At 40.0% G+C, this 22831-nt stretch overlaps 2 protein-coding genes across 3 annotated transcripts; one reads left to right on the top strand and one right to left on the bottom strand.

Moving 5' to 3' along the window:
- The first annotated feature begins 1573 nt into the window (after positions 1-1573).
- clns1a (chloride channel, nucleotide-sensitive, 1A) lies at positions 1574-10679 on the top strand. Of its 2 annotated transcripts, XM_007257762.4 has the most exons (7): positions 1576-2083; positions 3053-3189; positions 3400-3525; positions 6857-6967; positions 7060-7233; positions 9897-9963; positions 10445-10679. In XM_007257762.4, coding segments are annotated over exons 1-7 (735 nt in total). In that variant the 5' UTR covers positions 1576-1964; the 3' UTR covers positions 10446-10679. The 2 variants fall into 2 exon arrangements, with proteins under 2 accessions (XP_015463483.2, XP_007257824.2); XM_015607997.3 differs by lacking the exon at positions 10445-10679 and having other exon boundaries at positions 1574-2083; positions 9897-9967.
- A 5604-nt stretch (positions 10680-16283) lies between these two features.
- aqp11 (aquaporin 11) lies at positions 16284-20746 on the bottom strand. The gene is made up of 3 exons (XM_007257788.4): positions 19913-20746; positions 18428-18544; positions 16284-16827 (listed from the first exon to the last, which is right to left on the bottom strand). The coding sequence occupies exons 1-3, from the start codon at positions 20541-20543 to the stop codon at positions 16712-16714; spliced, it is 864 nt and encodes a 287-aa protein (XP_007257850.3). The 5' UTR covers positions 20544-20746; the 3' UTR covers positions 16284-16711.
- Positions 20747-22831: the final 2085 nt, after the last annotated feature.

Below are 22831 nucleotides of genomic sequence, written 5' to 3'. Positions count from 1 at the left end.
GTTCATTCTTTTCCATAATGAAATGATAAAAATTAAACTTTCATATATTTTAGATTCATTGCACACCAACTGAAATATCTCACAAAATTAGCATATCATGAAAAGGTTCTCTAAATGAGCTATTAACCTAATCATCTGAATCAACGAATTAACTCTAAACACCTGCAAAAGATTCCTGAGGCTTTTAAAAACTACCAGCCTGGTTCATTACTCAAAACCGCAATCATGGGTAAGACTGCCGACCTGACTGCTGTCCAGAAGGCCATCATTGACACCCTCAAGCAAGAGGGTAAGACACAGAAAGAAATTTCTGAACGAATAGGCTGTTCCCAGAGTGCTGTATCAAGGCACCTCAGTGGGAAGGAAAAAGTGTGGCAGAAAACACTGCACAACGAGAAGAGGTGAACGGACCCTGAGGAAGATTGTGGAGAAGGGCCGATTCCAGACCTTGGGGGATCTGCGGAAGCAGTGGACTAAGTCTGGAGTAGAAACATCCAGAGCCACCGTGCACAGGCATGTGCAGGAAATGGGCTACAGGTGCCGCATTCCCCAGGTCAAGCCACTTTTGAACCAGAAACAGCGGCAGAAGCGCCTGACCTGGGCTACAGAGAAGCAGCACTGGACTGTTGCTCAATTTTTGCATGTCATCCAGGGTCTGGAGGAAGACTGGGGAGAAGGAAATGCCAAAATGCCTGAAGTCCAGTGTCAAGTACCCACAGTCAGTGATGGTCTGGGGTTCCATGTCAGCTGCTGGTGTTGGTCCACTGTGTTTTATCAAGGGCAGCTATCAAGAGATTTTGGAGCACTTCATGCCTCCATCTGCTGAAAAGCTTTATGGAGATGAAGATTTAATTTTTCAGCACGACCTGGCACCTGCTCACAGTGCCAAAACCACTGGTAAATGGTTTACTGACCATGTATTACTGTGCTTAACTGGCCTGCCAACTCTCCTGACCTGAACCCCATATAGAATCTGTGGGATATTGTGAATAGAAAATTGAGAGACGCGAGACCCAACACTCTGGATGAGCTTAAGGCCGCTATCGAAGCATCCTGGGCCTCCATAACACCTCAGCAGTGCCACAGGCTGATTGCCTCCATGCCACGCCGCATTGAAGCAGTCTTTTCTGCAAAAGGATTCCCGACCAAGTATTGAGTGCATAACTGAACATAATTATTCGAAGGCTGACTTTTTTTGTATTAAAAACACTTTTCTTTTATTGGCCGGATGAAATATGTTAATGTTTTTTCTTTACTTTTTTGCCAAACTCAATATTACAACAATAAAAGGCTTGTAATGAATGTAAAATATATGAAAGTCTAATGTTTATCAGTACATTACAGAAAATAATGAACTTTATCACAATATGCTATTTTTTTGAGAAGGACCTGTAGTTGATTTAGCACACAAGCCTGTCATTACATCTCCTAGCCTGAAAGGGGCAATAGCGCACCACGCCCTTCACTTACTGGCGGAAGAGAATTCTTTCAACCCATCGCGTCCAAAACGGGGAGTGTTCCAATATACGCGTTTGGTTTTACCTAGGGCGCCTAATCAGAATCAGAACGCTTGTGGAGCCAGTATTCTAAATAGTGCACGAGTGCACATATTGGAACATATGTGGCCTGGCTCTCGTGTGGCGCGCATGGAAAGAAACAACACTACGTTACCACACGGGAGAGGAAAGCGAGACTGGGGGATATTTAAGATTTAAAAATAAGCCATTAAAAATAAGCTAGAGCTTATCTGAGCTCCGAGAGCCCGGTGGCCGCTGTGTGAATAGCAGCACTGCGCGATTTATAGCTTTTCTGCATTTTTCGTAGCTATTTTTACCAGCTTAAGAAGCAAAAACAGGTCAGATAGCTAATAAACTAGCTCTCAATAGTGTGAGTAAACGGCTGGCTGAGTGGGCACACAGCCCAGGCAGAGGTGTTTTAGTGTTTTTAGGGGGTAAATATTAAGTATGGTTCTGTTAAAAGGCTTGGTACCTCCTGGTGACGGTGTTCGGCACCAACAGGCCGAGACTTCGGCAGTTTTGGACGGGAAAAGACTCGGAACAGGAACCCTCTACGTAGCAGAATCGTAAGTGCTGGTTTGTTCATCACCTACTGCGGGGCTGCGCTCCAATCCGCACGGTAGTGCACACTACTCTGCTTGAGGCTGCGTCAAGCTCGCCCACTTGTGTTCTACAATGCCCAGCTGTTGTGCACTTATCTTAATGAACACCAGCTCTTGTGCACTTGTGTTCTAGAGCGCCCAGGATTGTGCACTTGTGTCTTACAATGCCCACTTGTTTTCTAGAACATCCACTTGTTCTAGAATGCCCAGCTCTTGTGCACTTGTGTTCTAGAATGTTTGCGCACTTGTGTTTTAGAACGCCCAGCTCTTGTGCACTTGCGTTTCAGAACATGTGGCTCTTGTGCACTTGTGTTCTAGAACGCCCAGGATTGTGCACTTGTGTCCTACAATGCCCACTTGTGTTCTAGAACGTCCAGCTCTTGTGCAATTGTGTTCTAGAAGATCCACATGTGTTCTAGAATGCCCAGCTCTTGTCCACTTGTATTCTACAGTTCTTGTGCACTTGTGTTTTAAAATTTTAAGCACTTGTGTTCTAGAACTCCCAGCTCTTGTGCACCTATGTTCTAGAACGCCCAGCTCTTGTGTAATTGTGTTCTAGAACGTCCAGCTCTTGTGCAATTGTGTTCTAGAACATCCACATGTTTTCTAGAATGCCCAGCACTTGTGCACTTGTTCTAGGATGCCCAGCTCTTGTGCACTTGTGTTCTAGAACATCCACATGTGTTCTAGAATGCTTGGTCACTTGTGTTCTAGAACGTGCCACTCTTGTGCACCTGTCTAATAGAACGTCCAGCTCTTTTGCACTTGTTTTCTAGAACGCCCAGCTCTTGTGCACTTTTCGTATAGAACGCCTAGCTCTATACGAAAAAGCTATGGTAAAACACTGTTGGGCCTCACAACATGAGTTCTTAACCAATTGGTTGATGTAATAACTTCTATAAACTATAACTGAACAGTATTTTGCTCTCTCAGGCGTCTGTCGTGGCTGGATGGATCAGGGATGGGTTTTTCACTGGAGTATCCCACCATCAGCCTCCACGCAATCTCCCGAGACGTCAGCGCTTACCCACAGGAGCACCTGTATGTGATGGTTAACAAAAAACTTGGTGGTAAGAAAATTTCTTTCATCCGCCTTAAAAAACACCCAAAAAACACATGGAAAGGTCTACACCACCTTAATAAAGACTTTTAGTATGTGCAATATTAGCTTTGTAGCTATACTGTACTAAAGAAGTGAACTCGGTTATGATTTTATCTCGGTCAGAGAGGATTTTTATTTATTTTTTGCTGAACTGTTCCTTTAATTCCTGTGTCTGCAGATGAAAATGAAGCAGAGATGCAGGTACGAGCTCCAGATGATGAAGGTGAAGAAGAGAGTGATAATGATGACGATGACGAGGGAGTCATCACAGAAATCAGATTTGTTCCCAGTGATAAAGCTGCATGTGAGTGTGGGGTTTTGTAATTCATTCATGTTTAGAGAATGTAACCTGATGATATTTATTTTAACGAAACATTTAAGGTCTCCAAATAGGGGTGCGCTGAAATGTAAACTTTTGGCTAAAACCGAACAAAATGCAAGATTTGGCTGAAGACCAAATTTCAATTAACAAACATGTTTTTCGCTAGTTAATCTGTTAATTTTGACGTTTTTTTTATCATTTCATTAAATAGCCTTAAAATATTTGTCTCTTGTTTTCAAATAGAACAGAGAGACAGAAGGAGAGAGAGTGAGTGAGCAAGAGAGGGAGAGACTGTGTAAACGAGTGAGTAGAGGACAGTGCAAATAAGCGTGAGACAGAGTGAGCAAGCGAGGGAGAGACGGAGAGAGAGGGCGGGACAAGAGCGAGAGAGGGAGAGGAGTGAGTGAAACAGAGCGAGCAAGTGAATGAGAAACTGAGCAAGAGAGGGAGAGAAGTGAGTGAAACACAGAGTGAGCAAGCGAGGGAGAGACGGAGAGAGAGGGCGGGACAAGAGCGAGAGACAGAGCGAGAGAGGGAGAGGAGTGAGTGAAACACAGAACGAGCAAGTGAATGAGAAACTGAGCAAGAGAGGGAGAGAAGTGAGTGAAACACAGAGCGAGCAAGTGAATGAGAAACTGAGCGAGAGAGGGAAAGAAGTGAGTGAAACAGAGCGAGCGAGAGAGGGAGAGAAGTGAGTGAAACAGAGCGAGCAAGTGAATGAGAGACTGAGGGAGAGAAGTGAGTGAAACACAGAGCGAGCAAGTGAATGAGAGACTGAGCGAGAGAGACAGAGCGAGAGAAGTGAGTGAAACACAGAGCGAGCAAGTGAATGAGAAACTGAGCGAGAGAGGGAAAGAAGTGAGTGAAACAGAGCGAGCAAGTGAATGAGAAACTGAGCAAGAGAGGGAGAGAAGTGAGTGAAACACAGAGTGAGCAAGCGAGGGAGAGACGGAGAGAGAGGGCGGGACAAGAGCGAGAGACAGAGCGAGAGAGGGAGAGGAGTGAGTGAAACACAGAACGAGCAAGTGAATGAGAAACTGAGCAAGAGAGGGAGAGAAGTGAGTGAAACACAGAGCGAGCAAGTGAATGAGAAACTGAGCGAGAGAGGGAAAGAAGTGAGTGAAACAGAGCGAGCGAGAGAGGGAGAGAAGTGAGTGAAACAGAGCGAGCAAGTGAATGAGAGACTGAGGGAGAGAAGTGAGTGAAACACAGAGCGAGCAAGTGAATGAGAAACTGAGCGAGAGAGGGAAAGAAGTGAGTGAAACAGAGCGAGCGAGAGAGGGAGAGAAGTGAGTGAAACAGAGCGAGCAAGTGAATGAGAGACTGAGGGAGAGAAGTGAGTGAAACACAGAGCGAGCAAGTGAATGAGAAACTGAGCGAGAGAGGGAAAGAAGTGAGTGAAACAGAGCGAGCAAGTGAATGAGAAACTGAGCGAGAGGGTGAAAGAAGTGAGTGAAACAGAGCGAGCAAGTGAATGAGAAACTGAGCGAGAGAGGGAGAGAAGAGAGTGAAACACAGAGCGAGCAAGTGAATGAGAAACTGAGCAAGAGAGGGAGAGAAGTGAGTGAAACACAGAGCGAGCAAGTGAATGAGAAACTGAGCGAGAGGGGGAAAGAAGTGAGTGAAACACAGAGCGAGCAAGTGAATGAGAAACTGAGCGAGAGAGGGAAAGAAGTGAGTGAAACACAGAGCGAGCAAGTGAATGAGAAACTGAGCGAGAGAGGGAAAGAAGTGAGTGAAACACAGAGCGAGCAAGTGAATGAGAGACTGAGCGAGAGAGGGAGAGAAGAGAGTGAAACAGAGCGAGCAAGTGAATGAGAGACTGAGCGAGAGAGGGAGAGAAGTGAGTGAAACACAGAGCGAGCAAGTGAATGAGAAACTGAGCGAGAGAGGGAAAGAAGTGAGTGAAACACAGAGCGAGCAAGTGAATGAGAAACTGAGCGAGAGGGTGAAAGAAGTGAGTGAAACAGAGCGAGCAAGTGAATGAGAAACTGAGCGAGAGAGGGAGAGAAGTGAGTGAAACAAAGAGCGAGCAAGTGAATGAGAAACTGAGCGAGAGGGTGAAAGAAGTGAGTGAAACAGAGCGAGCAAGTGAATGAGAAACTGAGCGAGAGAGGGAGAGAAGTGAGTGAAACACAGAGCGAGCAAGTGAATGAGAAACTGAGCGAGAGAGGGAAAGAAGTGAGTGAAACACAGAGCGAGCAAGTGAATGAGAGACTGAGCGAGAGAGGGAAAGAAGTGAGTGAAACACAGAGCGAGCAAGTGAATAAGAAACTGAGCGAGAGGGGGAAAGAAGTGAGTGAAACAGAGCGAGCAAGTGAATGAGAAACTGAGCGAGAGAGGGAAAGAAGTGAGTGAAACACAGAGCGAGCAAGTGAATGAGAGACTGAGCGAGAGAGGGAGAGAAGTGAGTGAAACACAGAGCGAGCAAGTGAATGAGAGACTGAGCGAGAGAGGGAGAGAAGTGAGTGAAACACAGAGCAAGCAAGTGAATGAGAAACTGAGCGAGAGAGGGAGAGAAGTGAGTGAAACACAGAGCGAGCAAGTGAATGAGAGACTGAGCAAGAGAGGGAGAGAAGTGAGTGAAAAACAGAGCGAGCAAGTGAATGAGAGACTGAGCGAGAGAGACAGAGCGAGAGAAGTGAGTGAAAAACAGAGCAAGCAAGTGAATGAGAGACTGAGCGAGAGAGGGAGAGAAGTGAGTGAAAAACAGAGCGAGCAAGTGAATGAGAGACTGAGCGAGAGAGGGAGAGAAGTGAGTGAAAAACAGAGCGAGCAAGTGAATGAGAGACTGAGTGAGAGACAGAGCGAGAGAGGGAGAGGAGTGAGTGAGATACACAGTGAGCAAGTGAGAGAGAATGAGCGAGTGCGCATTACGGTACTCGGTATTACAGAGAAATTTTGTTCGATACCTTTTTGGTATCAAATTTTGATATTTAGTGGTACATGTATTTTTTACAGACTTTCACGGTACAGAGAATATGCGGTACAGTCTATAGGAACTTGGGAACACTAATCAATGTAATGTGGAACCAGAGTTCACAGGCAAATTGCTCCCAGGAACTTATTAGCAACTTGCTAACCCTGGCCTGCTAAGTAGCTAAAGTTACGTGTTATTCAGTCTTTCCACTTAGTTTGAAATTGTTTTGGTTGCCAAATATTCCAAATATATCCGTATTACCAAATATATTATATCTGATTTATAATTTTATTAATGTTGTGGCCACTCCCACTCACACACCAGGCTGTTAAACTGCCTGTTCCCTAACAATACAGTGAAAATTATAAAGTTAACATGTTTTGTGTGTTGCAGTGGAGGCCATGTTTTCTGCGATGTGCGAGTGCCAGGCGCTGCACCCCGACCCGGAGGACGAAGATTCGGACGATGATTTTGAAGGGGAGGAGTATGACGTGGAGGAGGCAGGTGAGGAACAGCTATGATTAAGTGGAATGTTACTGTACACACACACTTTCAGGTTTATTTACTGCTGTCCTCCCTCTTCTATTCTCCTCCAGAACAAGCTCAGGGGGATATACCCACATTTTACACCTATGAGGAGGGTCTGTCCCAGCTGACGGTGGAGGGTCAGGCCACTCTGGAGAGGCTGGAGGGGATGCTGGCCCAGTCCGTAGCTGAGCAGTTCCACATGGCTGGAGTCAGAACTGACGAGCCCTCAACTGGGTTTGAAGGTGAGTGCTGATTTAAATCCTATACAGCATCTATATTTTCTCTTTTTATATGAGAATAATAATTTTATTCAGTGTTTTTCAGTCCTGGTCCTGTATATTGTAGTGGTTTCCCTGGTCCTGCAAACCTGAAAGGATTTTGTAATTAAATGATTATTTGAATAACACTTGTGCAATCAAAATTATACTCTTAGGTAGGACTGTTGCAGTTTAATAGTTTTTGTGGTCATATTGTCCCAGAAATGATTGCACTAAACTGTTATTAAAATTTTATGACCTATATGATACTATAATTATAAGTATATTAATGCAGTCACTCCTTTTTAAAGAGCAATTAATCTTTTAATTATTAATGTTTTGGAAAATATATGCTCTTTTATATGCCTTTATAACAGATGCAAGACTTTTTACATACAGTACCATTTGGGCAGTGTGCCAAGTCCTGCTGAAAAATGAAATCTCCATAAAATTAGTCAGCAGAGGGAAGTATTAAGTGCAGTAAGACCAACACCAGCAGTTGATATGGTCACCATCACTTTTATGGAGATGCAGATTTCATTTTCCAGCAGGACTTGGCACACTGCTCACACTGCCAAAAGTACCAGTTGGTCTTATATAATATTCTAATTTTCTGAGACACTGATTTTTGGGTTTTCATTGGCTGTAAGCCAAAATCATCAACAATGAAAGAAATAAAAGACTTAAAATACATCAATCCGTGTGTAATACACCTATATAATATGAGTTACACATTTTGAACTGAATTACTGAAATAAAGTAACTTTCCAATGATATTACATTTTTGAGATGTACATGTAACCTCAAACACCTAATTTAATACATATGTAGCAGGCTATATTTCCCTTATCATGCTAGAACCTTTGAAATCTTTTGCTCTGTCTGCATAAATAAAATCAAGTATTTTATGATTTTCTTTTATCATATAAATATAGTATTGAAGACATGATGATATAATTATTTTAACAGGTTATCCCTTGTGTAAAAAGACACTTGAAGCCACTAGGTGTCAGTAGCGGCCCTTATAGCAGGGACCTTTATATCTGAACAGCCATATCCATCTCTAGCAATGGCAGTATGTTTAGACATTAATAATGAGTGTATAAATGCCTTAAAATCAGTGGCTCTGGTTGTTGCACATGCTCGTTTTTCTCCTTCCTCTGACATTACTGCATTAGTGGGATGACTGTTCCCTCATTGCCTGATGTGTGCTCCCATTTGCCTGTGTCCAACTGGGGAAAATTGATTATTTCACAATTATGTAATACACAGGGTTTGTACGGTCATGAAAAACCTGGAAAAGTAATGGAATGTGAAAATAGCAATTTCCAGGCCTGGATAAACTTTGAAAAATTAAAAATACCCATAATGTTGGAAAAGTCAGGGAAAATTTGCAATCTACAAAACTTGTTTTTTAGGGTGTACTCACACTAGGCAATCCGAAAAACCTCCCTAAGCACGGTTCGATTGGCTAGTGTGATCACTGCGTACCGTGCCCGGGCCCGCTTGGAGAGGTGTGCCCGAGCACGGTTCACACTAGGCCCACACTAGGCCCGGTTTGGTTGAATCGTGCCGGAGCACGGTTCGGCCCCCTCCCCACTCCCCCGCAGGCCTGCAGTAGCGTCGCATCACTGACGTCATCTTGATCCGTGCCCGGGCACGGTTTGCGCTCACACTGCATCTGTACCGTGCCCGGGCACGGATCAAGATGACGTCAGTGATGCGACGCTACTGTAAACGGAGGACGTGTTATACACAATTCTGCATATAATATTTTTGAAAAGGGTTCTAAAGAGCACCACAATGGTTAGTGTTACCCATAATAAATTAGGACTACTATCTACAAGTCCTAAACAACAAACACATTTTATTATTACTTGAGTTTCGCTCCTTTGGTCACTATTTATGTATATAGCAAGTACGTCTTTTACCTTACTGATGAACGTGAATTGTAGTCCGCGAGTAAAGCTGCAAATCTCTCCCTGAACGTCTGCTGCTTGTGTAAAAACCTTCTTACACGTGCAGCACGATTAGCAGTAAATCGCTGTGTTGCACAATCAATGAATCTCTGGTTCAGTTGTGTATTTGCACGCCCAAAACGACTCCAGAGAAACAAAAACAACAGTACAATCCTGAACTCCATTGTTTTGCGCGTGCATACTGTTCTTCAAAACAAAAGTCGCCTGTTGATGACGAAAGCGTGCTCGGGCACGGATCGTTTAGCGCAGTGTGAGTGCAGGCCTGCGGGGGAGTGGGGAGGGGGCTGAACCGTGCTCCGGCACGATTCAACCAAACCGGGCCTAGTGTGAGTACACCCTTAGTTTATCAATGGAGAAAATCTGTTTTGAGCTACAAAGAGTTAAAATCAGTAATTTAGCTCTAGACAATAGAGCTCTCAGGATCTGACGCATATTTTCTTACTAAAGATTGTGTGTCAATTTTTTTTTTCTGATTCATTTTAGACCAACTATAGTTAGTTAATTTTTGGTTTTATTGTCCATGTCCGCACTGATGCTGTAAAAATCGTATGGTCATGAAAATTTGCCTTGAAGGCCTTGAAAGGTCATAAAAAATCATGGTTAAAAATGTGTATGAACCCTGAATACAGTCCTGTGACTTCTGATTAGTGGTCTGATCTTTGTTACCAGATGGAATGGAGGTGGACTCGAACTCTGCAGAAGCTGGACAGTTTGATGATGCTGATGTGGATCACTGGTAAGTAGGAGTGGGAATCACAGGGCATCTCTCGATATGATGTTATTAAGGAACGTGTTGCCCATGATAATGATATCCATGATACAGTGATTCTGTGATACTCAGTATATCACAAGACATATAAAGGGAGAAGGGATAAAATATTTTGTTTAATGGTACCAGTGTGCTGGAACGACCATCCAAAAATTACAGACATCAAATTTTATAAAATTTTGTGGCAGATTTTGTTTCAATTAAAATATGTAAAAAAAAAATCTATTTGATGCGAAGTATCGATACAATATGGTCAAAACGATAGTATATATCAATATATTATCCCAGCCATAGTGATAATCACTCCCCCACCCAATCCCTCAAAATCGCAAGCCTTTTTTCCATTACTGAATTGAAATATTTACACCTATTACTTACTGCTGCTTTGCTTTATAATGTACTGTATCTTTATTGAATATCCCTAAATGTTCTTTTTTTGTTTCTATAGATAAACCATGTTTCCCCAGCACAAGCTGAAGCACTTCAGGTCACCACAGGTCACTTTTAAGTATATTAATGCCTTCTGTGGAACTTTCTGGGCTTTTGTACATTGAGACCTAGGTATCCCCAGAGCCAAAAACATCATTTCTGCTTCTGATGTTGTGTTTTGTACTTCTCATTTAGACCAAATTGTAAAAGCAGTGATATTTGTATCAAGTATTAAAATAAAATAGTTTTTTTGTACAAAGAACTTGTCCAGAGTTTAATTCTCCCACAGAGGAATAAATATACATTTATATGTTGCTGTTATTTATTGCATGTACATTTCTTTTTAACTAAATACTGTTGCTTCGATCACACAATTTTTATTTATTTATTTATTTATTTTTTTTTATACCACCACCTACTATTTTCTAATGGCACGCTCTAAACAGGGAGACTCGGATCTATAAAAACATATCAGCATTTTATTTTTTTAGTACTTGGTGGTTTCAAATATTTAATCTTGTAACGAATTACAATAAGGGTACATTTAATTAACAGTATTTTAACTGCATCAGTTATTTTTCACAACAGTTTAACACTGTTTATTACGGTCATGAGTAATGTTACCAATGACCTAGCTATAGACTAGTGCATCTCAAAAATATTGAATATCATAGAAAAGTTACTTTTTTCCAGTAATTCAGTTCAAAATGTAATAAATGTATTACAGCAGAGTGATCTATTTTAAGTGTTTATTTATTTTATTGTTGATGATTATGGCTTACAGCCAATAGAAACCCAAAAGTCAGTGTCTCAGAAAAATGTAATATTATATAAGACCAAATGATACTTTGGGCAGTGTGCCAAGTCCTGCTGGAAAATGAAATCTGCATCTTTATAAAAGTTGTCAGCAGAGGGAAGCATGAAGTGCTGTAAGATTTTAAGGGAAAACAAAACTGCACTGACTTTAGACTTTATAATAAAACACAGTGGATCCACACCAGCAGATGACATGTCTCTTCAAACCATCACTGATTGGTGGAAACGGCACACTAGACCTCAAGCAGCTTGGACTGTGTATCTCTCTTGATTTCCAAATGAAATGTGAAATTTACTGATGGTAAGTGAGGGTTTATGGCCATGCTTCCCTCTGCTGACAACTTTTATGGAGATGCGGATTTTATTTTCCAGCAGGTCTTGGGCACACTGCCCACGCTGCCAAAAGTACCAATTGGTCTTATATAATATTCTAATGTTTTAAGACACTGATTTTTGGCTTTTAATTAAATAGATCACGCTGTGTTTAACACATCTATATAATATATGAGTTTTACATTTTTAATTGAATTACTGAAATAAAGTAACTTTTCAATGATATGGAGTGTATCAAGTAAATGTCCACTAAAAGGCAGCGCTTTGTCTTTCATGATGTATTGTTTGCAATTTTATACTAAATGAACAAACAGAACCTTTAGACAATATTATAGATAGATATGTAGATGAAATATTAATAGTTTAGGAGGGTTTGAAGATATATGGTAAGTGGCACCTCTCCAGTCAGCCACGCTTCTAACGGTCGTTTCTGGGCACTGCAGAGTTTAGAGCTTATCAGCTGAATCACGTTTGCTCTGTTCACGACTCTTAATCTCCACTCTAGCTCTGTGAGCTCCACTCACAGGCTGCTCATTAGGAATGTAGGGCTCAGGCAGACATGCTTGCATAAGAAATGCTTAGTCACAGAAAGACTGGAACTCAATAGGAAGGCAGTGAGTGGACGTATGGGCCTTCAAACATGTTTCAGGCAGTGGTTCACATGTAAGCTAAAAATAAATCTGTTTAACATAAACATACCATCACACTGGAAATGCCCTCAGAAAATAATGCCACTAATGACTATTTTAGTAGTTGATAAATATTTTTCTCAATTATTTTTTTTCATGCCCTCCATTTATTGCTAAGGCTCCTGAGTAAATGCATGTTTTACTTTTTTTTTTATTTAAACACCTTTATAGAAAATATTCACAAATACAAAATATTCAACACAAGATTCATAGCACAAAATTCACATAAGACAAATCATCCAAAACTACAAGTTAAAGGAGGGATTGAGTCCATTTATATATTTAAGGTAGACCATATTTCAGAGTCTTTAAAAAGAGTATTTAAAGTCTGTTGTCATTTCAGTTCTTTTAAAAACAATTTTACTCGATACAAAAACATTAACAATAGTCAATCTACTTCTTGTTTTTCATAATTTTGCTTTTACCAAACATATTATATACCACATAAAAACATTTTATTTCTTAGTTATATTCTCTTTAAAAATTCCATAGAAGAATTTCAGTTAATTTCTATTTTAAGACCTAATTTATGTTCCATTAATTCCAATACTTCTTTTGACCTATAATAATCTAATAAAAATTATCTAAAGACTGCACTCTGACATCTGAACTTACCCTAGACCAATTTTACAGGACATTTTGGTAATTTACGTACCTATATTAACGTAAACATTACAAGGAATAGCAGACATGCGCAGGACAGATGTTATATATATACTTCAATATGTCTTTAAATGACATGTCTTCAAATGAATATGTTTAAATCTGTAATAAGCTGATAAAAAGTAACTTCGGCTGTTGTCTTGTCCCTTATCTGGTGTGTTTACGCATTTTTAGAAACAGATGTGTACTGCGCTCCATCACACCTTAGCACAGCACTGACAATGAAATTCTACGCTGTTAAATGTATGTAGTCGACATTGTTGATTATGTTATGTTTATTATATGACTACGATTGTGTTCGAACTCAGTAAGTGCGTACCACGCCTAAAGTAGAGAAAGAAGAAAGGAAAAAGGGGAGGGAACTTAGGGAAATCTGGGCTGGAGTTCTGAACTGCGTGCTTGAAGAAGCGTGCAATTATATCCATGCAGGTAGAGAGAGCGTTGTTGGGGAGGAGGTGGATTGCGAACTTTGGTCACGAGAGGTAGTTAGTTAGGGCAGGTATTTATAGGGCGGTTGATTGATACGGGGTGGAATTAGAACATAGAGTTCGGGTGTGGTCCTTCTCCCAAACATTTGTTATTACATAACATCATTTACAGACTCACGGACTCACTGAGTGCCTTTTTTATTTGTTTGCCCATGCCCTTTAAACAGCCTGAGTTCACCACTGCTGATGACCCGATCTTTATAAAATTCACAAAATTATATTTTGGGGCCGAAAAGACTACAAAAGTAATCTTACAGAAAATCAGCACTCTAGTTGACAATGACTGAATCCTAATCCTGGTTTTAGACCCGTATTAAACCCTCTAGATCAGCAGACAGTGTCATTTAATTCCTCATAGAGTGTTTTGGCCTCTTCTCCCTGGTGATGTAATCCTGACAGGATTATGATGGTGACAGTGCGGCGCTGCATGCTGATGATTGAGCTCTCGCTGCAGATTCTCCAACAATCTGCCGAGGTGCTGCTGGCAGCGACTTTACACCAGTATTACAACTGAGACCAACTGTGTACCCGCTTCACAGCCAAAAGAGAGAGAGAGAGTTGATAACAGTTTTCATGCATCTTGGAATGTTCTCCTCCACCAGTCTTACACACTGCTTTTGGATAACTTTATGCCTTTACTCCTGGTGCAGAAATTCAAGCAGTTCAGTTTGGTTTGATGGCTTGTGATCATCCATTTTCCTCTTGATTATATTCCAGAGGTTTTCAATTTGGTCTCTTATTTTTTTTCCAGAGCTGTACATCCATTTCTATAATATTCCTACTTTTTTCATTTTTGCGGTTGAACCATCAGACGAAACAGTGTTGATGTAAAATATTTATTTAACGCATTTGTAGCATTGTAGCAATCAAGTAGCATTGTCAGTGTACTGAAATATCAGAGGTAAAAGAAATGTGCAATTCTTCATTTTTACTTGTATGATGCTCTAGTTCAGAATGTTAAAATATATTTATGTTGGTATAGTTAAATAATGAGAGTTCAGTACCTAAAGAGCCCATAAGAGGAAGTATTAAGCTAAAAGCTAACCTAGCAAATCTTAGAAAAGTCAACTAGGAAATAAAAGGAGAGCACATCACATTTAACAGGGTGATAAATAGGCTTGAAAAACCGAAACTGTGCATTTTTCAGCCTAAATCACATACCGGGTCTTGTATTTACTGTATTTTTCAGACTATAATGTGCACCTAAGATACATTAAATTCTACCAGCCAGGTATTAAGGAGTAGTAAAGCCACTCCGCAAAAGTACAGCATTATAAGGATGATTTCTAGTGAAGTTTCTACAGCACTAAGGCTGGGTGCAGCAGCATTAGCATTAGCCACTAATGCCATGTTAAAACAAGCTACTTGGGACAAACCGCTAGCTGATTCATTGATACTGCACCTTATAATCCGAAAAATATGGTAATATTTATACATTGGTAATGCAAATATAATGTTTCATCATCATCAGCGGCATGTGGACTTGTGCAATCGTCACATCAAAGGACATGCAAATTCATGTAATGTTAAATCAATGTAACAACTTTTTGCTCCTTGATACAGATAGAAAAATTATTTTCCATTTTTAAATATCTGTCAGAGATAGATCATATAAGCCCCATACAATGTATTTAACTACAATCTTGGATACACAGTGTGCATTATTAATATTGTGACATATTGGATCCTTCCTGACTTCAGGTGAAAATTTCTGTATTTTTTATTATTGGAATATATATTAATATATAGTTTCTCCAATATCATGCAGCCCTATTATACACCACACATTTTTTTTAAATACTTAATAAATTGATTATATGGCACCTTTTAAAATGCAACACTGACATCTCAAATGAGGCATACAGTTTAAATTTGTTTCCTGAGACACTTTCCCTCAATCCAAAGGCACCTAGTATATCAATACTATGCAAAAAGCTAATATTCAAAATTATTTACAGGGAATCTCATGCGTAGCCTTTATACATTTTTTACATATTACAGGAATGTTGTGTCGCAATGTTTGGATAATGTACCATAAATAAGCATTTTTTTTTATATGTAACGCCTTGCAAAAGGAACAATTAACCCTAAGTTGTCTCTGTTATTGCTAAGAACAGTGAAAACACAATGCAACTATATATGAATATTTTCTTACTCATAGCTCCTTGGAATGAGATTTTTTTTTCTCAAATCAAATGTAATTGTTCTTAAAAATATGTAATTACCCATAAACAGTACAGAACATAAATATAATAAGCATAGATGTCCAGTTCAAGCTTAATAGTGTTTTTGCATAAGTGCCAGAAATGCCTAGCTCTTTAATGAATATCTGCATTCATAAATAACATGCACTGTGTGTGTGTGTGTGTGTGTTTGTGTTTGTGCTTGTGCTTTTGTGTGTGTGGTAAGTAGCAGCAGTTCAGCTATTTAAAAATTAAAGAATTCCTTAACTATCAACACCATGCTTACCCTGTCAAACTGCAGGCTTACTGTTCCTGTTACTATATATTCAGTAATTACTATAAAGTATTTAGTATATACTATGCTGTATTTTGTAACTAATGTAATTGATTTAGTAATTAACATAAATTACTCAGTATTTAAAGCTACTGTATATTATTAAGTATGGATACACTTTTGGAATTATATCAGTATCAGCCAATAATTCATTTTTTTAAATCATCGGGATCTAATATTTAATCATCGATATGGCCAATATTTAAAACTGATACTTGCTGGCGTATTTACTGTATAGCATAAAAAGGGCATGCTACTTTAAGATTAGTTGCTTTAAGCAATTTATATATATATGTATATATATATATATATATATATATACATATATATATATATATATATATATATAAATAATATATATATATAAGTTTTATAGTTATACCGTTGTGTCTCTGTAAATTATAAAGGTTTATATCAGTTTCGGCAGATTAATACATATGTAATATCGGATGTCTGCAACAGCCCACAATTCCCACATCGATGCATCCCTAATTGTTAAGTAATACTATAAATTATTTAGTATCTATGTTGAAATTCACTATCCACTAAAAAACTAATATCTAAGCTCTGTAGTTTAAGAGTGAGAAACGTAAGTGTGAAACCCGCATACAGACACTTCCAGTTTAAGCGGTTAAATTGTGTTGACTATTGAAACACTGACAGTAGTGGGACAAAATAACAAGAACGTTACATTTCTGTGCTGTAGTTTCATAAAATGTGCAACCGTAACTTGTACGTATAACGTCCTGACTGTAAGAACATTTTCTCCAGTTTCTTCAGTTACTTCTTCTTTCTCTTTCTCTGGATAGTGTTGAATATCTGCTCCTCGTGAGATCTCCTCTCAGCAGAAAGACCCGGAATAAATTTATCAAACAGCAGGACTGAGCCTGCCATGCCTGCAAACACAAGAGCAACAAAAAACAACATTAAATGCATTAAATTCATGTGACTGATAGCATAATTCATGTTCAAATGATAATACCCAATATATCTGGATGTGTAAGAGATGTACAGTACTGTCCAAAAGTTTTAGGCACCAAAGCAAATTACACTAATCCATTTATCTCAGCAATATGAGTGTTTATACCTGAAAAAAGCACCACATATGATTTGAACAGATGCAAATAAACATACATACAGTGAAACGTAACAAGGAATTCTCATTTTTAACTAAGTATGTTATATCCTGGGAGCCAAGCTGAAGAATAGTGTAGTTTCTCCAGATTTCTCCTGGATGCTACTCAGCCAGCACGTGTATATTATGTTCAGTTCCGTCAGCAGCTCACCTGATTTACCACATTTACCAATTTACCAAACCAGGTGTTGATTAATATGATGAAAACTAGAAATTAAACTCTATTAAACTCAGATGAGGAGAGATTAGGAGATGTTTTCATTTAATTAGCTACATTATCTGTGTAGCTCTAGTAATAATTGTTGTACATAAGCTGCCATTGCTTTTAAGTTATACTAGACTTGTAACTTAAGTGATAATTGTTGTACATAAGTTGCCATTGATGTTTGGCTATACTTTAGCCTCGTAGTTCCAGTACTTATTGTCATATATAAGATTCTGGTTCTTGTTCGCTACATTAGCTACATTGTCTTTAGCCTCCTAAGACCTGAACTCTTGCATTGCATGCATTTTTTATTTCTTTTTGCTTTTTGGGCTAATAGGCACCTAATTAGTGTAAAAACAAAGAATAATCTTTTTACATGATGCAGTTTCTGAGGTGTCCACATATGAGGACTTTAGTTTTATATTTTGATAGAACACAATAAAGTCACAATTAGTTATGATGTGTAAAACATTTATTTTGTGCCTGAATACAGCAACATTTTTTGCCTGAGTGCAAAACAAAAGTAGAAACAACTGAGCAATATGGCTCATTTGAAGTGCTGCTTTAACACAAGGATATAACAAAGTAAAAAAAAACATAAGCATTTACTGTATTTACTGTTCATTTAAATTTCTGAACAAAATCAAAACTGTAACGTGTTAAAATTTTCTGCCACCACTAGGTGAAAGTATAATGTCCTCATTAGAGGACACCAGGCCCTTGTAGAGCAAAATTTAGTGTAGTGGTCTAGACCAGCGTTTCTCAACCTTTTTTCTATCACGACACCCTTTAAATATATGCGAGATGTCACGGCACCCCAGTTTACGGGGGGGAGGGGGGGGGGGCGCTGGCGCAGTACTTCAGGTGAGAACGGGGGGGGGGGGGGTGCTGGCGCAGTACTTCAGGTGAGAACAGGGGTGGGGGGGTGCTGGCGCAGTACCTCAGGTGAGAACAGGGGGGGGGGGGGGGGGTGCTGGCGCAGTACTTCAGGTGAGAACAGGGGGGGGGTGCTGGTTGCCGCGGCACCCTGGTTGAGAAACACTGGTCTAGACAACCAAAAATGTGATGTCCACACATGTGGACGCATGGAGATGAGAATTAGACCAAGACCAAAAAATACTCATTCTCCCATAATGCTGCTTTTTAAGTGTCTCACCTAGTACTGGCCCCATCCAGTACACAAAGCTGTACTCTGTGAATGTGCTGCCAGAGCAGGGGAACTGTGTTGAGAAGGCCAGCGCTGGGTTGGTCACTGAGCCGGTTATGCTTCCACCTAAACAGAAACAAAGAAAGTCAAAATATATTAATTCTCTCTTCTACAAGACTCAGCAGGTACCAAGATGTTGTACTCTTATATCAGACAGATGTTGAACTAATACAACAATAAAAAATACATATAAAACAGGTAAATAAATAAATACACAGACAAACAAAAAAGTTAATGAGTTGTTTCTAATTGTTTCAGGTACACTCAACATACATTTTAGATGATATTACATATTCATTTCAGTGAGCCTTTTAGCGCAACTACTTTTAAGGTCAGAGTTGGTAAAATTGCCCAATATCAAAACTTCTGGATGTATTAGAAAAGAAATGCCAAGATTTTTTCATTACTTGTGTGCTTTCATTACTTGTGTTGCTATACATATGGATATACTGAACCTGTGTAAATGCATAATGACTTAACATTCATTTAAAAGCTGTTTGACCAGTGGTAGGATGGTCCCTGCTTATATGTGAGTCTTGGTCCTCCCAAGGTTTCTTCCTCTTCCAGTATGGCTCTGTGGGAGTTTTCTTTGCCGCCGTGCTCACTGATTCATTGTTCTGTAAAGCTGCTTTGTGACATCAGTTGTAAAATCGCTATATAAATAAATTTGATTTGAATCTCAGATAATGGTATGCAAGTTCTCTGACAATGTACAGTGTAGGAAAGTACCATCAATAACACCACATCTATAACAAACGGGTGCTTTTTAATTAAAACTATGCAGCTTAGCTGGAGTATAGTAAATGTGGAGTAGGAAATTAAACTGAATCAATCTAATTTTCGAGCTTGTGGTAGAAGTGACCCCATCTCTACAAATATCTCTTCAAAATATTAGATCTACAGACAAACACAGTTATTTTTCCCATTTGATTTTAAATCTGGATTTGTGGACGGTGGAGTGGGTTGATGCCAGTGCTTTTGTGTGCCTCCATGTCCATAACCCTATCCAGATTAGTTTCACACTTCTACTCAGTGATAAAATTCTTGCATCCGGACTGCAATTGAAAAAACAGGAGGACCAGTGAGTTTTTTGGCTTTCTTGGTCACATGACATTGTGTTCAGTAGCTCCTCCATTTCCACTCACTGTTGTGTTTAAGTGGATCTGTGTGGAAATGCGTGCCCAAAGTGTGTGGCAGTGGACACATAGCTATTTTATTAAATGTGGGTGAGGAGATGGATTGTTACCTGGATTGTGTATAAACTTATTTAACAATAGGAATCCATATATTTTTTTTAAATAGCCTTACTCAATGGCTTCACATCAGTCTTTCTGAACTCGGTGTGATTTGGGACACAGGGAACTAAAGGAAGGCACTACTTAGGGTGCTAAATGTGCGATTTGGAACACAGCCAAAAGAGAGAGACTGACCAACCTGCATAGGCAGCCGCTGTGATCACGGCCGCCACCGCGTGCACCCTGAACGTCTCCCGCCAGCCGCGCGTGCACGAAGCGGTGGCGTGCACAGCAAAGGCGCATGCCATCTCTACGCCCGCGGCCGCGAGCAGGGGCGCGCTCCCCACGGGGCTCGCGCACTTGAACGCTGATGCCGAGTGCCGCGCGTGCAGCTCCGAGAGCCCGCGAGCCCACAGGCGGCGCACGGCGTCCCGAGCCGCCACTGCGGCCACGAACTGGCAGGCCACGCGCGCAACCAGAGTTCGCCATCCTTTACCGTTAGAGTCCGAGTCACCGTCCCGGCGCCGGAGGAAGCGCTCGAGCGCGCCGGACGGGTTGCACGTAGCGCCGCGCGCTGTGAACGCCTGCACCACTGCCGTGGCGTATGTGAGCGCGAGCGCCACGGGCGGGGGCTGCGAGACCCCCGCGTCTCCCAGCAACTTGAGCTCGTGCGTGCACGCGCACAGCTGCAGCGTGGAGATGAGCTCGGCCGCGTACGCGCCGGTACCTGCCCCGGCCCCGAACAGTAGCCTCGCGCTCGCGCGCCTCGCCAGCTCGCACGCGAGGACGATTCCCGCGAGCACGAGCAGAGAAACCGCGAGGTCCGCCATGGGGAGGTCCGGTGGGGCGTGCGTGGCCTGATTCACGCCTGATTCCCGTTAATCCTCCATCTCTCCTCCGGAGAACCGGCTAAACACAGGCTAACGGCTTTAGCCTATTATTTTGCGCCCGTATCCCGATAAACCACGCCCCCCCCTGTTTTGGGATTTGTCAGTCTCTATCCACACTTAAATACTGTCCGATGATTGGACATCATCACCACTAGTTTTCATCACCACAGTAACCAGAATGCAGTGCAGCATCACCTGCTAATGCTATTAATGCTGTCCATGCACTATTTGCAAGACTGCAACTAGATTCTTTTTGAGATTAATTCCTATCATGCTTCTGGTGGAGTTTACATAAAATACATATAACATATTAAATATCATAGACTTACAACGTTTGTCAGATTGTGAGGTCGGAACTAACTTGTATAATTTGTGTGGGGAAAAGAAGCTTATAGTCAGAGTTGAACACAATATAGACAGAAATAGACCTGACAAGACAAGACAACCATATATAGCTCTGTGATAAAATAAGAGATCACTTCAGTTTCTGAATCAGTTTCTCTGATTTTGCTATTTATAGGTATATGCTTCAGTAAAATGAACATTGTTGGTTTATTCTATAAACTACTTGACAACATTTCTCCCAAATTCCAAATAAAATTGGTCTATTTAGAGCATTTGTGTGCAGAAAATGAGAAATGGCTGAAATAACACAAAAAATGCAGAGCTTTCAGACCTTAAAAATGCAAAGAAAACAAGTTCATATTCATAAAGTTTTAAGTATTCAGAAATCAATATTTGGTGTAATACCCCTGGTTTACAATCACAGTTTTCATGCATTGGCATGTTCTCCTCCACCAGTCTTACACACTGCTTTTGGATAACTTTATGCATTTACCCCTGGTACAAAGATTCAAGCAGTTCAGCTTGATTTGATGGCTTGTGATTAACCATCTTTCTCTTGATTATATTCCAGAGGTTTTCAGTTTGGTAAAATCAAAGAAACTCATATTTTTAAGTGGTCCCTATTTTTTCCCTACAGCTTTATATATAATTTTAGAAATGGTGAGAAAATGATTGAAATATTCAAATACGTCTCTTCCCTAATATCATAAAATCATTCAAGGATATCAAGGAAAGGTGACATCCTTGTCTTGCAGTGTCTTTTTCTCCAACAAGACAATATCAATACTGCAGCTGGCCTGAAGGTGATGCCAGAACACTGTGTAACAGTCTAACAGCGTTATTTCCATTAACAGGCAGAAATGGCAGTCTGTGTCCAGCTCATTCAGCTTGCAGTAATTCTCAAGGGAAATCAATAATGTCAGCATCGCAGCCTTACATTTACGATCAACAATAAATCACAGACCAGTATCTACACGATAACGTTTGGACTTGCATTATTTATAACGTTTAGATGATTATAGCAAGGTAAATGTCTAGTAAGCTGACCAAAAATCACTTTTTAATTTCCTAGTGTAATATGTGATACTACATATGTAATATATATTAAAAAAATATATATATATAATTGGTTAAAGTGCTTTGACCAACAGAGAACGTTATAAGAATGTTTAGCAGCATTTTGAAGATGTTCCTTCCCGGAACATCTTCAAAATGCTGCTAAACATTCTTATACAGGTTAGCCTGTAATTTTATATAAATAATGTTCCAGGAACGTTCTGAAAAGAGTGACATAATAAATGTTTGTTATTAGAACCTTTCTCACGTAACGTTCCCAGCCAGACGAATACTAACGTTATGGAAACGTTAAACGTTAAAACAATTCCAAAGCTAAAAATTAAAACACTGATACAATTGACGTTGCAGCGACGTTACCAGAACGTTTAAAAACGTGAATTGTAACCCTTAGAAATTGTTCTACTGAGAGAACATAAATAATGTTTCAAGAACGTTTTAAAAAAGTGTGACATAATAAATGTTTGTAACACAACGTTATTAGAACGTTTCTCACGTAATATTCCGGCTAGACGAATATTAACATTATGGAAACTTTAAAAGTAACAATTTCAAAACTAAAAATTACATTGCAGCAAATGGCAGCAAAAGTGCCATTGCAGCAACGTTACCAAAACATTTTAAAACGGTAATTGTAACCCTGAGATTTTTTTCTACTGAGAGTTTTGACTACAATTAGCATTTTAAAAATATGTTTTAATATTTTGTTCATGCCATAGAACTCTAATGTTCAGTGACGATTAAATAACATATATAAAACAGTTTAAAATAATATCTTGCAAAAAATATTGACACAAAAAAAAAACAAA

The sequence above is a fragment of the Astyanax mexicanus genome, chromosome 9, assembly GCF_023375975.1.
Source record: "Astyanax mexicanus isolate ESR-SI-001 chromosome 9, AstMex3_surface, whole genome shotgun sequence".
In the NCBI taxonomy this organism is placed as follows: Eukaryota; Metazoa; Chordata; class Actinopteri; order Characiformes; family Acestrorhamphidae; genus Astyanax; species Astyanax mexicanus.
This window is presented reverse-complemented; position numbering and strand designations above follow the sequence as displayed.

Excerpts from the sequence above, each read along its gene's own strand:
- clns1a (XM_015607997.3), top strand. The coding sequence starts at position 1,965 with ATGGTTCTGTTAAAAGGCTTGGTACCTCCTGGTGACGGTGTTCGGCAC. Across the intron at positions 3,526-6,856 it reads TCCCAGTGATAAAGCTGCAT|TGGAGGCCATGTTTTCTGCG; the intron begins GTGAGTGTGGGG and ends TGTGTGTTGCAG. Across the intron at positions 7,234-9,896 it reads GCCCTCAACTGGGTTTGAAG|ATGGAATGGAGGTGGACTCG; the intron begins GTGAGTGCTGAT and ends CTTTGTTACCAG.
- aqp11 (XM_007257788.4), bottom strand. The coding sequence starts at position 20,543 with ATGGCGGACCTCGCGGTTTCTCTGCTCGTGCTCGCGGGAATCGTCCTC. Across the intron at positions 18,545-19,912 it reads CACAGCGGCTGCCTATGCAG|GTGGAAGCATAACCGGCTCA; the intron begins GTTGGTCAGTCT and ends GTTTCTGTTTAG. Across the intron at positions 16,828-18,427 it reads CTGGATGGGGCCAGTACTAG|GCATGGCAGGCTCAGTCCTG; the intron begins GTGAGACACTTA and ends TTGTGTTTGCAG.